The sequence below is a fragment of the Lissotriton vulgaris genome, chromosome 11, assembly GCF_964263255.1.
Source record: "Lissotriton vulgaris chromosome 11, aLisVul1.2, whole genome shotgun sequence".
Lineage (NCBI taxonomy): Eukaryota > Metazoa > Chordata > Amphibia > Caudata > Salamandridae > Lissotriton > Lissotriton vulgaris.
In genome coordinates this window covers 997675114-997692219 of record NC_141699.1, presented here as the reverse complement: position 1 = coordinate 997692219, position 17106 = coordinate 997675114, and the positions used below count along the sequence as shown (strand labels likewise).

At 43.0% G+C, this 17106-nt stretch overlaps 1 protein-coding gene across 1 annotated transcript in view; it reads right to left on the bottom strand.

Annotated features, from left to right (window-relative positions):
* The window catches only part of ACAP2 (ArfGAP with coiled-coil, ankyrin repeat and PH domains 2), a 320820-nt gene that overhangs the window by 209272 nt on the left and 94442 nt on the right, over positions 1–17106 (bottom strand). Inside the window, exon 4 of the mRNA XM_086944277.1 lies at positions 2893–2946. Within this exon, the coding sequence (XP_086800403.1) occupies positions 2893–2946 (54 nt within the window). The remainder of the gene's footprint in view (positions 1–2892; positions 2947–17106) is intronic.

Sequence of the window (17106 nt, the reverse complement as noted above, 5' to 3'; positions counted from 1 at the left end):
AGATTAATAGACACAACAGATTTGTCAAACTTGGAAAAAAGTTTTATGTGGCGATTGCTAAAAGGATACCCTTAGTACACTTACATTTGAGGGAAAAAAAGAAATGCAGATGGGTTTTGCCAAAGAAGTTACCAAACCACAAATTGACGAGCTTGCCGAGTTCTAAATATACTCCACCTCAGTACGTTGTAAATACTGAATTATTGTAAAGTTTTTTTCCTGATTAAGTAAACTCGAGAAAGGCCATTAGTGAGGTTACTGGAGGCACAGGGTAGTGGAACTATTTGCTTTATCAGACCTTTCCCCACTGTTGACACCATGATGTGGAAGGAGTCAGAAATCATAAATAAGCCAAACGTAACTGGTGACAGCCATGAAAGTAGAATGACTTCCAATTCTAAAGGACATGCCTATTTGGTCTCCATTATCTTACAAAATGTAGAACTTAAAGTCTAATTGTCAATTGTCATCTTGATCATAGCACACAGAGTACAAGCCATCTTTTAAAGAAACAGGAACAAATAAAAATATTGACACTTTCCATCTGGAGTTTGTAAGTTGCTTGAAGGCAGGGTTTAAAGGCCATGGGCAGATCCTACAGCCTGTCACTTTCCCCAGCTCCCTGAGAATAATTGAGATAATGAGGCGAGAGGTAGAGAAAAACCAATTAGAGAGGAGAGAAGTAGAGAAAGAATGGATGGAAGAAAAGAGACAGCAAGAGGAGATAAGGAAGAGGGCTGATTTAAGTATTTTTGCCAGAGATGCTTTTGGTTCCCCAGCCCGGGCCGACACATGTCCATGGTCAAGCTGCCAAGTTTCAGATGACGCAACTTGAAGATAACCTCATAAGTGGTGACAGGCGCCGGACGGGCCAGGAAGCTGGCCTTCCACCTCTGAACTAAGTGCAGTGGAGGGAAACATGCACGAGCTCAGATTCTGACATCTTAGGCTTTATGAATACTGGAAAAAAATACAGAGACTTCCGGTCATAGTTCTGGCATGTAAGCAATGCGACAATAACAAGAGACCATGTTTATCAAAGGAGAATTTCCTTTCTTCAGCATTCTTCGGGTAGCTCTGAACAACATTTTGCTAGCAGTATTAATAACTGTGTGTAAAGCTCTGTCTTAAAGTATTCCGAAAGGAACTTAATGACAGTCAAGCTCTTGTGTCGGAGATCCGCCCCTGGTTTCCTCCAGAGATCTTGGACAGTGTACACAACAGAACCCTTTAACTAATAACGAGGCTGACAGTTACTGAAGCACTATTAATAGGAAAGGAAACGGTCTCCAGTGAGTCTGTGTCTGCAGTGGAAACATGCACTCAGGGCGATGACTGATTTAATTTTCAATTCGCTCGCCAGCCTCAAGACAGCAGCACTTGGGCTCGGCCAGCTGTGAATTCAAATTAAATCGGGATTGAAATTGTGTTTAGCTCCATTGATGAAAGTAGCAGACCATCAAAATGCAATCAGGGCATGAACAAAGCAAACCTGTTCGACCTCTGCCAGAAACCCAGTCAACCATTGGTTTCCAGAAACAGTATGCAGCACCTGAAGCAGTTCTTAATTTGAGCCAGTGGTTGTAAGTAAGTAATCCATATTTGTAAAGCGCAAACGTTTCAGCCCTTAAGGTTTCAAGGCGCTAGGGGCCTTTGGTGAGATTAAGTGAGCTATTGCCCAGAGTCACATGATGGTGAGCTGAGCTGCCGCTGGGGTTCAAACCGTGAACCACCCTGCTCCCGAGTCAGCCGCTCTGGCCGCTGCACCACACCTCTCACTCCTTGCAGGTGAGGCCCACCGTCACTTGTCATGAAATAAGTAGACAGAAAACAGTGAAAAAAACAACGAGAGTAAGCAGGAACCTGCCGGAGTAAGCTAAAAAGGCAGGGATGGTGGATGAAAGACACGAGGTAGAATCAATACTACGTACGCAGCCTTGGCATTCAGCACCTCCGACATTCAATAGTATCACCTGTGGGCTTCTGAGCAACACTTTGGATCCCAGTACTTATTCTTTTACAAATTAAGCACTGACTTGCAGGACATTAAGTTTGTGACCAACAAACTGCGTAAACGCTTAGACCTTCTCCTCATGCTCACTGTCCATATAACACCCTAGGCCAACCGGCGGGATTGTTGCCACAAAGCAAAAAACACTGAATACCACTTATGGCCAAACTATTGGGATCAATGAGCTACATTAAAATGCAACATAATGTGTTTGTTTTATTCTTGGTTTTAGTGAGTCAGGTAAAAAAGATTTTTTAAAAGGAACATGGAGTGTGGGTCCTATTTCTTAAAAGTGTAGTAGCTTAAGTACGGCAGGAAGCAATCCCACCATCATTTGGAAGCTACTGCTCTATTAAAGAATTACTGGGGTGACCTGCTGAGGAAGCCTTGAGCGGGTGACCACCAGCCCCCAGGCATCAGCAGAAGTGCAATGGCGTCCATACAAGTACAGCGGCACTCTCAGTCACTTTGGCATTACCAACCAAACGATAACCAGGCAAACACGGACCTCATTTAGACAAACCTTTGGATGGTCCAAATCTGGGCAGTGTTTCCAAAGAGGAATAGCTCCTTGAGACCCACAATGGCATTGGTTGCTCAGGGAACCTTACCCAGCCCCACCACACCACTCTTTGAACAGCCGGAAATACATTCAGTGCGTCATTATTACACAAACTCCGCCCATCATATTTTCCCAAGTAAGCATTCAACATAAAAAACACAGTTTAATTACTGGAAAGTCCAGTGGCATAAAACATAATCGCAAATAAGGACCTGTGAGACTCCGTTTTACACAACTTTTGTAGCTTTACTCAATGGGTAATGACAGACACATCGATAACCAAGACATACATTTCTTGTTTACATCGGAGCAAACTTACTGTGTGATAATTGATCATTTCTTGGAGGCTGTCTGAGAACTTCGTCAAGCTAGACTGCAAAAAAATAACAAGAAATAGAAATAAGGTAACATAAATCCAGTCATTTTTTTTAAATATTCCACTGGAGTACACAGTGCATCCTATCTGGAACACATTGTACTTTATAGCACTAGAAAGAATCTTCTGAAAATCTTTGTTAAGTGATTGAACAACCAAAACGACCAACAACAATTATCAAACTCAATTGCTTTAAATGAAACCAAAAATGTAGGTCTGAATGGACAGGCTACTATAAGTAGTTGGTTACGTAAGGATGTTTTTAAATGAATCTCTGAAATGTTTCCAAATTAACGGGAATTTAAAACAGAACATCTAGCAGTATTTTTTGTATTTTTCATACCGGTACTAGTCACCAACACAAAATGCCTAGAGCCCTTTGTTTTACTTTTGAAGCACAGGCAGCATTTAATTTGATATTATTAATTAAAGGTTGCTTTGCCAATGTCTAAAAGCACTTCATTTAGGCAAAACCTAACAATACTGAATTGTAAATTATCGCATGAACATGAAAGATGAATATGTTATCAGTGCGACATAATGACCACAAGGAAGCTCGCCTCTGGTGCGGGCCACTACAAAAGACAAATGTTCCATAATGTCATATGTGCGAAATTCCCTTAATTTCATTTTGCATAGTTACGGAAAATTTCAGAAAAAAAATATGTGACATGTCTTCTGGTATTTAGTGCTAAATTGTGTTGTGAAATGCATCCTCGTGTCCATTTTGGACGTGAGTACACATTTTGCACAACAACAAAAAAACACAAGCGCCACGAACAACCACCACTTATATATTGTTGTTCCCATGCTCCCGCAACAGACTTTTTATTTAAAAAGACTGGGAATTATGTGACATGACACAATGGCATAATTTCAGGAATTTCACGCAAGAAGGATAATGCCAGAAATTATGCAAAACTACAACGGTGTAATGAAAATTGTGTTTTGGCCAAGTCATAAATTGTCTTTATGCAAGACATGGCTTGTAACTTAGTGTATTTGTTTCCTTAAAGTTTCAGGAGTCCAATCCTCTCACACTCCAAGTGTATACATGTGAACCGTGGTGAACACCTTTTTGCAGAGTCGCTTGCACACTGAGTCACTGTGGATTTTTCAAGCCGACCAGAATATAATGGCACTTCACCAGCCTAGAAGACTAGTGCTGTTGCACAGAACAAATTGATCCTAATGGAGAAGGTGTAAGGTAAATGTGTTATCTCATTTCAGGTCTATGTAAACAGCATTTGAATATAGACAGTGGACTTTGGTTATCAAACCACAAAAGAGAGTACTTTAACACGGCACACGTATGTGTCTCTAAAAGCAGGTTTATGTTCCTGGGACATGCATAGAGTCAGTGAACTGCAGGGTTTCAAAACACTAAAAGGAAATGTGTGCATTTTAACCACATCCATGCTTATGACGAGCCCAGCTCATCATGAGGCACAGGGGAGCTGTGCTCATGACGTCATAACGGCCGCGGCAATCCCACGCGCAATTGATTCCCTGCCTGTGCAAGAGAATCAATCAGAGGGTGGAGTTGTGACGAGCCCAGCTCGTCATGAGGCACAGTGGAGCTGTACTCATGACGAGCTGGGCTCGTCATAACGGCCGCGGCACTCCCACGTGCAATTGATTCCCCGCCTGTGCGGGAGTATCAATCAGTGGGCGGAGTTGTGATGAGCCCAGCTCGTCACAAGCACCGCTGGGCAGCGGACCCCGCGCCCTGGGGGAATTACCCCTGCGGCGAAGGGGTTAAGTGGAAATGAGTAATATTGATAAATAGGAGAAAGAGGTGCTGAGGGAGAGATTCCCCTTTAGAACCCAGGTACTAGAAGGGTTTATAATAGAGGAATTTCAATTTGGGGGAATGCATGAAGACCCATTTCCCGCGGTCTTATACGCTGGGTGTAATGCATTTGCAGTCTGGATTTAAAAGTATTTGGTGTTTTTCCAGGTACTGCGCAGAAAGACTGTGAAGCCCACACCGACCTGGACTAGAAGGCAGTGGAAGTTTCAGAACACAGGACTGGTTTGAACAGTGTTGTACGCCCTAGTTACCATCCTATGCTGATTTTTGAAACCGACGGATGAGCTGATCGCTATTAGCAACAGCTATCACATCAACAATGATGGTCTTATGGTCTCTGTGGTCATAGGGCTAGATACTTTGAAAAGCCTAAAGTGGACCTGTCTGCTGTGCCTTGTGTCCTTTACTAAGCCTCCACAGAATGCTAGTAATCAGAGACATAGCCTGAGTGTTTTAATTTGGATTCCGAAGTAAATAACATCAAGGTAAAGGTGACCGCCTAGTAAAATTGCAAACGTATAAATGCTTTGATCCGAAAATTTAAAAGGAGCTAATTTGAGCCCTTTCATCCCAGACAATTCTTTTCACTTGTGATCTATATAAAAGGGAACCCTAACTTCGTTGCTGCCCGCCCGTGGATACTGGCAGGAAGGGAGAGCCTGCACTTCGTGACAGCAGAGGATTCCTGAGACTTTCTTTCTCCCCCTCGTTACTCCTCACCTCGCGGTACCCGCTTCGCGGGTCCCGCAGCGCCTTGCGCATAGGAGCCAGCAGACCCTGGAACTGTAACCAGCTGAGGACAGGAGGCGCGGGCAGGTGAGCTAGCCGGCGGGGCTGCGAGCACGCAGGCAGGGACTCCGATGACCAGGAGCCCCTGCGCGCCCATTTGACACACCTGGGCTGCTCTCCCCGCTGGCCACGCCCCCCGCCCTCAGTCCAGTAAAAGCGGCTGTTTTGCTTTGTAATTCGGAACCCTAACTTCGTTGCTGCCCGCCCGTGGATACTGGCAGGAAGGGAGAGCCTGCACTTCGTGACAGCAGAGGATTCCTGAGACTTTCTTTCTCCCCCTCGTTACTCCTCACCTCGCGGTACCCGCTTCGCGGGTCCCGCAGCGCCTTGCGCATAGGAGCCAGCAGACCCTGGAACTGTAACCAGCTGAGGACAGGAGGCGCGGGCAGGTGAGCTAGCCGGCGGGGCTGCGAGCACGCAGGCAGGGACTCCGATGACCAGGAGCCCCTGCGCGCCCATTTGACACACCTGGGCTGCTCTCCCCGCTGGCCACACCCCCCTGTACGCCAACCAATCAGTAAGTGCCCTTAGACTATACCTTGAACTACTGTCCCCGCTGCGCGGGAGCGCGCCGGGTGAAGCCCGGGACAAGGGCGGGACCGTCTGTGGCCGTCAGGGGCCGCAGGAGGCCGGGCTGGGCCACCCCTATAACATCTAGATTCCCAAGTATTGTTCCACCGTTTGATATACTAGTCGATACGTGACTTGGAGATACTTTTGCAGGGGAGCTCTTTATACTATGGCTGGCACAACAAGTACTTCCACATTATTGCTATCAAAGTCAGACTTAGAACCGGCCGCTATGGGCCCGCTTGACTCTTATTTCAAACGCTTGCCACAGGATATTGACAAAGAGATTGCCCTGGCGGAAAGACGAGCTGGGCGTAGGCTCTCGATAGAGCTTTTGAAAAACCCGCCTGAAAAAAACCAAGGTTTAAACTTTCCTGCCCTGGTTACACCACTGTCATCTATTGTTTTACCAGTCACCCAGGACTTACTATTTGACATACCCCCCCTGATTGAGCTAGTTGATACCCCTCCAGCAGTCACTGCAGGAACTGGTTTGTTTGTTGAGCACTTTGATGCACTCAGTCATTCATCTAAAGATAATGTAGTTCTAGAAAAATCTTGTTTGCATGTGGATATGCTTAAACCCAAGCCTGGTGTTAAAAGGAAATGGGGAGTTACTGTCAAAAAAGCACAAGCACAAAAACCTGTGAGAAAGCATAGGAAGCTGGGTTCTAAATCATCCTTAAGCCATGCCCCTGCAAAGAATGAAGTAGTAATGCCGAGGGGGGAGGAAATAGCAGTCCAACTAGAAGTGGACTCAATAATTTTGGTGCCTCCTGCAAATTTGGCAGCCCCAGCCAATGATCCAATTTTTTCAGAACCCCCGGGGTTACCCTCTCCTAATCATGATTTCCTGGTAGAAGTGGGGAAAATAATGCGTTCCCTTTTACACCCTGTTGAGCTTAGACTCCAAAAGCTAGCCGACCAACTTGACCATCTAGAGCAAGCTAGCTTGGATAATTTCTTTTCCATTAAATCTTTAATCAAGTCTGGAAATAGATTGCGTGAGAATGGGAAACCCTCACAGTTAGCTATCAAAGACCAGGAAGTTGTGTTGGTGGACTTGCAATCCCCGCCTGTAAGTGTCACCCCTGTCCAGGAAACCAAAGGGGTGAACAGTAAGACTGTATCCAATACAATTCCCTCTAAAATCAGCACTAACAGTGGGAACACTAAATCCTCTAACAAGGTTAATGGGAGTTGTAATGTTGGTGTAAAAACCCCACCCACCATTACTAGAAAAAATACCACGTCTTTGCCGATTGGGCAGGGGAAAACCATGGCCAAAAGGCCAGGAAATGGTAAATCGCCCTCCAGTAATGGCACTGGGAATAAGGTGGGGCCTACGATTATTTCAGGAGTGGGTAGTGGTCCCATGAGGGAGGCCCCTAGCATTGGGAATAGGACCAACACTGTTGCGGCAGTGGAAAACACCCTTATACATTGCCGTGTTCCCCCGGAGCAAGCACCCACAAAACCCCATATAACTAAATTCCTGGCTAAGACTCCTCCAGTACAGCTCACCCCGGACTCCTACCCATATGTGGCCATACTCACTAATGTCCCACCCCTAATGGAGGGTCAAAAAGAAACCTTTGACATGCTAAAAAACAAAGCCATGCACTGGCTTCGTGTCAATAGACCTCTGCCAGGGGGAGTGGACGGCCTGATAATTGGGGCAAGAAGAGTCAACTGGATAGGGAACACCCTAAAAAAGCAGGGGGGTGAGTGTATCATAATTAATTTTCAGGATCCTAGGGTTGTGGGGCTGATAACGGGACCAGGATGGAATATTAGTATTGGAGGGATTGGGGTTGTGGACCTAACTTTCTTCTACCCGAGACCTGACACCCAGTCAGGGGGTTGTTGGGAGTACCCGAGATCTGTTATTCCGATTGGGGTAGAGGCTGGTCCCATGGCTGTGCCCACCGCAAGTACAAACAAGTATTATTTACCGGTATGTATCCCACAGAATGGGCAGGGACAGATGAGGTGGGGATATTGACAGAGCCCAGATGTCCAATCGCCTCCGGTGGGGGAATGGGTTGGGGGAAGTAACACTGGCGGAAAAATGTCAAATAATGAAGATGAAACGAGTTTAACCTCGGAAATAGAGAATATGTGTGATGGGAGTAATATTGCAAGTCCTGTGGGCTATGTGGGTGAACTAGCTATCCCAACCACTATTAGCATCAAGGAGGGAATAGTTGCTAATTGTATAGATATTGTCGTGGGAGAGAACTGTGATTGTAGGACGCGAGTTGATTTGTTGCCCATGGTACCTATTGAAAAGGGGACTTGTATAGAAAACACCCTGGAGAACTTTTTGTCGTGGAACATAGCGGGGCTGGGGGCTAGATTATTGTCACAGCAATGGATTGACTTTGTAAGTGGATTCGAAATGTGCCTATTCCAAGAGACGTGGGCTTGTGACCCAATATATTTCCCAGGTTACTTAAATTTTTGTATACCAGCCACGAGAGGCCCCAGGGGCAGACCCATGGGTGGCCTCGCAATTTGGATCAAGCAAAATTCAAAGGTTAAAATAAAAGTGATTGATCTAGGGTGCAAGGACATACAATTATTAAGGTTATCTGTAGGAAAGGGTGGCGTGATAGATATTTACAATATATATGCCAGGGGCACGAGTCTTGGGAATTCTGCCACCTTAGAGGTCTTATCCGCCTCCCTAGATTCCCAGTCACTTGGAAACAGAGTAATTTTGGCTGGTGATTTGAACAGGACATTTGAGCCTTTAGAAAATACTGCACACCCAATAGGAATGGAGGAGGATGCCCTCTGGGGCGTCCCAAATCTAAACCTCGTACCTGTGAAGCGGTGGTCAAAAGACATTCTTTTGTTGAACGCGCTATGTCTAGAGTATGGTTTGAGGGCTCTTAATGGCAGGACAAAAAGCGACCAAGGTGGCAATTGCACATTCGATAATGGGCATAACAAAAGTAGGATCGACTACGTCATCTGTAGTTTTGAGTTATGGTGTGGTGTGGGTGACATGGAAATTGTGGGGAGAGTTGAAAGTGATCATAACCCCCTTTGTGTCTCCCACTCATGGTGGAGGTCCGCACGAACTAATTTAGTTTCAGGTAATGGGAATGTACCTGTCATGACTAATGACTTAAGACGGGTGAGATGGCCGTATGTCCTGGCCAATTTGTCCACTTTGGAGTCCATTAAATTGGAGACAGTCAATGCTATTGCTGCCATGACAAAAGCAGACCCTGTAATACCAGACTCGGTTGAATTAACTGATATACATGACACCTTCTTCTCTGTGATAAAACCGCACTTTACCAAGCCAGCAAAGTATAACAGAAAAGCGCCAATCACTATGGCGTCCTGGTTCAACAAGCAGTGCAGGGTAGCCAGACTGGAGTTGGGCAGAGCACTTAAAAGCAGGGTATGGGCTACGATTAGCGCCAGTAGGAAACATTATAATGATAGTATCCGCCTGGCCAAGAAGTTGTGGGATGAGGAGTATTGGGAGGAGTTACTCGCTGCTTCAGGACAGAAGGATTCCAGGCTTTTCTGGAAAACCGTGAAATGGGGAAGAGGGGGCGTCTCTAACCAACCCGACAACAATGTCGATGAGGCATTGTGGGTCGAGTATTTTAAACCCCAGTATGCTGAGAGCAGGGATATAATGGCCATAGAACCAATCCCTATGATTTTCTGTAAGGGTGATTTATTTTCATGCAAGGATGCGGAACACGTAATAGCAAGTTTGCAGGGGGGGAAAGCCCCTGGGCTGGATGGAATCCCCTCAGATATCTTTAAACACGACAAGGCCCAGTGGGCAAAATACGCGACCTTGCTGGGAAATGGCCTAGCGAAAGGGGCTAAAATCCCAAATATATGGAAGGGGGCAATAATAATACCGATCTTTAAGAAAGGCGATCGGTCACTACCAGCAAATTATAGACCAATAAGTTTGTTGGCCACCATGCAAAAAGTGGTGGGGAAGATGCTGGTCGACAAACTTATGGCCTGGGTAGATGATAATAATGCGTTATCCCCCTTTCAGGCAGGATTCAGACGTGCAACCAGTACGGTCGACCAAATTTTTCGCTTCACCATGTTGCGGTGGGGGACTGTACTCCTGGGCAAAGGCAGGCTCTATGTAGCATTTGTAGATCTCAGGGCCGCCTTTGATCTGGTGCCCAGGCGCACGCTGTGGGAGGTTCTGTTTAAATTAGGGGTCCCACCTGATTTGCTCACGCTGATAATGCGTCTGCATGAAAGTAACTACGCAAAGGTCCAGTGGGGGAGGAATGGGGAATCCACTGCTAACTTCCCAGTCGAGCGGGGGGTCCGGCAGGGATGTGCTATGGCACCCCTGCTGTTCTCCCTGTTCATTAATGGCATTGTGGACAGGATTTTGGACGCAATGGTCGATGCACCTTCGTTAGCGGGCATCAGAGTCCCCATTCTGATGTTCGCTGACGACACCCTGATCGTGTCTAAAACCCCGTCGGGCCTCCAGAGAGCTTTGAACATTTTCGACTCATTTTGCAAGGAACGGGGCCTAGAGGTTAATGTAAATAAGACTAAGTTGATGGCCTTTGGGCAAAAGTGCCATTCTCGACCCAATGTTTCTTTGAACAATATCAAGCTTGAGTCGGTAGATGTTTTCACGTATCTCGGGGTAGAGATATCAAGTAAACCGGGTTGGTCACGACACATAGAGAAGGCGGTGTTGAAACATCAGCAGATTTCTGGTGTACTCAGGGTTGAGCAAATAAAATCTAAAACCAGGCCCATAAAACCTGTCCTCATGGTTTATGACGCAAAGGCCCTGGGCGCAGCCCTTTATGGGGCTGAAGTCTGGGGCTTTGAGAGTCTCACCACCCTTCAGAGATCTGAGAACAGGTTCCTGAGAGGGATAACTAGTCTCCCTCAAAGCACCCCACTTATACCGCTTGGTTTAGACTTAGGTAGAAGATCGCTTACTGACCGTACCCGATTGAGGCCTATCCTTTATTGGAGACGTTTATGGACAACCATGGAAATAAGACACTACGCCGAGGGGTTCTTAGCATTAGCCAAACTTGATGTTTTCCATAAAATCGCATGGCTAAAAACGTTAAGAGATGCACTTTTTGAGCTTGGGCTCTCCAAACTGTGGGAAAACCCCTTAGGGGAAGTATTCCCCAGTAAATCCAGTATTAAAGAACTATATTGGAATCACATTGATCAAAAACTTTGGAGAAGCGTAACCTCGGAATCCTTGGGGGGTAGATTCATGGAAATTAAACATCAGCCATCCTTAGAAAAATATTGGGATACTATAACTCTCCCAACAGACAGGAAATTATTTTTCCAGTTAAGGGCAGGCTCTCTCCCCTTGAGGTGTATGACGTCCAGTTGGAAGACTGGAGGTAGTGCGTGTTGCCCGTCATGCGGGGCCCCCAATGAAAGCATCGCACATTTTCTATTCTCATGTGTGGCTTATGTAAATCCAAGGAAATCTTGGCTGGCCCCAGTTTGTAGGAATCTCGGTGTCCTAAGTGGTGTTGAGGGGCTAAGAATTATTTGTTCTTCCACTGAAATGTTCATTGTAGTCGGAACTGCCAAATATTTGGGGTGGGCGTGGTCCTTAAGGAGGAGGGCTCTAGCTACCAGTACCTTCTGAATTCTACATCCTCCCAATTTCCTGTGTACGATTTTGATTTGTAGATAGCAACTGGGAGATATATATGAATTTTAAATTTAAAATGCGGATAACATGTATGCTATGAGTTTTATTGTACAATGAACAGAAACTACCTAGGCAGTCATTTATACGTTAAACACACTCTGCGAGAAAGGACCAACACTGAGAATGAACAGCTTCCAATTAAAAACATAAATTTATTGCATTCACATACACAATACTTAAAAAGTACATTTCATAAAAAGTTGACATTCCATGATTCATAACATAAAAATTCTTGAACATAGGGGGATGAGTTGTAGGTCGACGCGTTTCGGCGGCCAGCGCCTTTCTCAAGACAATTTTTACAACTATCTGCAAATGAAAATGTATAATATTGATTAAATCATTCTCAGTTATTACATACATAAGTTTATTCTATACATTCTATAAAAAATTAGCGGAAGCATTGTTCAGATTTCTCAGGTCCTAAATCTGTCCTTAACCCAGTTGATAATATACGAACAATTTGTAAAACATAAATTAAAGATACGTAACCTCTTTTTATGGCCTACTACTGATGTGTGCATATAGATGTCACAGTCTATGGATATAATGACTATTAGCTTATTCATCTCATTGTTTGATATTTTAAGGTTTTGAGCAATATTTATTATATAGAACATCATTTATGACAATAACTGATTTTGGAACATTCTGAATAGATTGACAGACATAGTTACTTATCTATTGAACAAAGTTAGAAATTTCATGATCAAAAATACATTCACCATTTTGTGACAGTAAATGGCGATGATTAGACCTGAGATTAGATCTAATTTATACAGGATCAATCTCTGGATATAAATAAGAGAAAAGTGGAAAATAGATAGAGTGGAGATAACAGAGAGGATAACTATATCTCATAGTTTTTAGTGCCTATTTGAATGATGTTATCTATATTTTGTTAATTATAATAAAGGTTTCAGTTGATTATATCAAATGGATATTTCAATTCTAGTGGAAATATATGAAAAATATAATAATATTCCTATATCTGAGTATCTCTGTATATTTCTCATGAAAATATATCCAAAACTGAATGATATTCCTATTTCTAAGTGTCTCTGATTACATCTAGTGGTCGTTATGGTAGATTTTGCTAACGGATTTCAATTTGTGCGTATATCTAATTTGTACTTACCACAAATGGGTAATATCAAAAACGATTGATAGTGTAGACATTAGAGCAGTATCATCTATTGATTTCGAACCAGGGGTAGAATTGATACAGGACTGGTTCAGAGTTGTTGATAACTACAAAAATCAAAAACACAGGTGGTTTTATAGATATACAAAAGTGCAATCCTATCTCAAAATGGATAATAAAATAATAACAGGGATAACTGACCTATTATAGAGACTTGTCAAGTCCTATGATCTTGCTAGTCGGTTGATAAGTGCTTCAATCTGTAGTACTAGGATTAAAAACTGCCTGAATGCCCAATAATGAGTGATATGTTAGAATATACTTAAATATAAATTAAGTCTAATAATATACAGAGCTATGCCTCTGATGAAATGTATTTACTTCTTATTCTTACCCAATGATGAGCTTTGGAAAAATGTCACCTCCACACTATAATTATATATTAGCGGTGTCTCAGGATCTGGGATGCTCACAGAATCTGATGACGAAAAGAATTAAATTTGCAACCTATTAATGCTGTAGATCTTTTTTTAAGATTCCAAGCTACGGGTATTCTATGTAAAGCCCTATTGCATGCTTACCAGGTTTTATGTCTCAGGGTGACCGTCATTGATAGGGGGTCAGAGGCCGTTTAAAATTTCCGAATAAGTGTTGGCCTTGCGTGCAATCACGTCTGATTCCTTAAAATGAAAGGAGCAATGCTTGTTATAGATTGGGACAAAGCTATTTCTATAGGCAGAGTCTGGTTTCACCAATAATTTAGCAAGTGATTTCCAACAACATACCGGTCTTGATAGTCGGTGACTTCTCTGCGTAATGGCAAGATGAAGATTTAGAGCGTTTAATAGCTATTACTCCCGCTATCCAGATACCTGCAGGGCGACAATAAATCCTAAGTTTAAGGGCCGGCCAGATATTCTTTAGTCGCCAACTGCTAGTCTCCCTCTGCCGGTAGCTTACCTGTATGTGCAGGAGATAAGGAGGTGTGGAGGTGAACGTCTGCTTCGGGCGTAGTCCCTGACGAAATGCAGGAGAAGTACCACGCGCGCCTATTTATGTGCACGCCGAAGCCGCTAATTGAGCTAATTAAGACTCAGTTAGTGCTGAGAACGCGAGGAAAGACTACGATCTTCTCGCGGGGATGACATGAAAAGCGCTGTTGCTTTGAATATAGACGCACATCTCGCTATAGTCGTATTAACTGGAACTAGATGGCAGACTAAGGTCCAAAGAGACGGGCGCTTATTATTTTACCGTGTTAGTAGTTTAGATTAATGGATATAATGTCTAACGCGAGAATACATCTATCCAAAAAAATAATTCGGCTGATTAGACATTAAATCAAATAAAATGTCTAAGACTCTAAACAAGGTCTGTTTTCTTTTATTATTAGACCGGATTGCTAAAAGAGAAGTTAGAATTTTTAGACATTTGGATTCTCCATGAAGATGGAAAACTAAAAGTAGATCTTTTTATAAAACCGACCGCCAGAAATACCCTCCTTCACTTCCGAAGTTTCCATCCAAGGAATCAGAGACAAAGCATCCCTTTCTCTCAATTTTTGAGAGTTAGGAGAAACTGTACTAGTCTCATAGACTTTGATAGACAGGCAGCAGGAATGAGACAAAAATTCTTAGACCGAGGCTACCCTCATAGGCTAGTGCGAGATTCATATAAAAGAGCACGGTACTATGACAGAGACTGCTTGCTGAGAGGTAAATCTAAGACAGAAGCAAACAAACTAGTCTGCATCACACGTCATTCTACAGTTAATGCGAAAGTGAAACAAGTCATTAACTCTTCTTGGCACATCCTGAACAGCAATGGAGCCACAAAACTTGAAAAACCTCTTTTTGCCCACAAGCGCAATAAAACATCAAAGATCATATAGTCCACTCCAGACTCAAAAAGCCTGTTGATTCCATACATATGGCGCAGAAATCTCTAACAGGAAATAACCCTGTGAAAGGCACTTTTCCTTGCTCAAGTTGCAAATCCTGTGTAAATATAGACACAGACACAGGAGTCACCTTCACACTTAACGGATATACAGCCAATGCTAAAGAGATGTACAATTGTAAGACCTCTAACGTCATATATCTCCTGATATGCCCATGTTCTCAAGGGTATGTAGGTGAAACATCACGTGCAATACAGACAAGACTGACAGAACATCGTTCAGCAGTCAAAACCAAAAAATTGACTGCACCCATAGTGAAACATTATGTAGATCATGGCCATGGTCCTAATGATTTCACTTGGCGTATATTAGAGAAAATTAACATTGCTGATGACAAAGGAGGAGAAGCAATACGCAAAAAACGCGAAGTCTTCTGGATTTTTTCTCTCAACACATTCCGTGAGGGATTAAATAGTGAAATCCCGTGGGAGAATGCCATCTTTTAAATATAAAATCATAGTAAAACAGAAGCCTCACCCTTTTAGCAATCCGGTCTAATAATAAAAGAAAACAGACCTTGTTTAGAGTCTTAGACATTTTATTTGATTTAATGTCTAATCAGCCGAATTATTTTTTTGGATAGATGTATTCTCGCGTTAGACATTATATCCATTAATCTAAACTACTAACACGGTAAAATAATAAGCGCCCGTCTCTTTGGACCTTAGTCTGCCATCTAGTTCCAGTTAATACGACTATAGCGAGATGTGCGTCTATATTCAAAGCAACAGCGCTTTTCATGTCATCCCCGCGAGAAGATCGTAGTCTTTCCTCGCGTTCTCAGCACTAACTGAGTCTTAATTAGCTCAATTAGCGGCTTCGGCGTGCACATAAATAGGCGCGCGTGGTACTTCTCCTGCATTTCGTCAGGGACTACGCCCGAAGCAGACGTTCACCTCCACACCTCCTTATCTCCTGCACATACAGGTAAGCTACCGGCAGAGGGAGACTAGCAGTTGGCGACTAAAGAATATCTGGCCGGCCCTTAAACTTAGGATTTATTGTCGCCCTGCAGGTATCTGGATAGCGGGAGTAATAGCTATTAAACGCTCTAAATCTTCATCTTGCCATTACGCAGAGAAGTCACCGACTATCAAGACCGGTATGTTGTTGGAAATCACTTGCTAAATTATTGGTGAAACCAGACTCTGCCTATAGAAATAGCTTTGTCCCAATCTATAACAAGCATTGCTCCTTTCATTTTAAGGAATCAGACGTGATTGCACGCAAGGCCAACACTTATTCGGAAATTTTAAACGGCCTCTGACCCCCTATCAATGACGGTCACCCTGAGACATAAAACCTGGTAAGCATGCAATAGGGCTTTACATAGAATACCCGTAGCTTGGAATCTTAAAAAAAGATCTACAGCATTAATAGGTTGCAAATTTAATTCTTTTCGTCATCAGATTCTGTGAGCATCCCAGATCCTGAGACACCGCTAATATATAATTATAGTGTGGAGGTGACATTTTTCCAAAGCTCATCATTGGGTAAGAATAAGAAGTAAATACATTTCATCAGAGGCATAGCTCTGTATATTATTAGACTTAATTTATATTTAAGTATATTCTAACATATCACTCATTATTGGGCATTCAGGCAGTTTTTAATCCTAGTACTACAGATTGAAGCACTTATCAACCGACTAGCAAGATCATAGGACTTGACAAGTCTCTATAATAGGTCAGTTATCCCTGTTATTATTTTATTATCCATTTTGAGATAGGATTGCACTTTTGTATATCTATAAAACCACCTGTGTTTTTGATTTTTGTAGTTATCAACAACTCTGAACCAGTCCTGTATCAATTCTACCCCTGGTTCGAAATCAATAGATGATACTGCTCTGATGTCTACACTATCAATCGTTTTTGATATTACCCATTTGTGGTAAGTACAAATTAGATATACGCACAAATTGAAATCCGTTAGCAAAATCTACCATAACGACCACTAGATGTAATCAGAGACACTTAGAAATAGGAATATCATTCAGTTTTGGATATATTTTCATGAGAAATATACAGAGATACTCAGATATAGGAATATTATTATATTTTTCATATATTTCCACTAGAATTGAAATATCCATTTGATATAATCAACTGAAACCTTTATTATAATTAACAAAATATAGATAACATCATTCAAATAGGCACTAA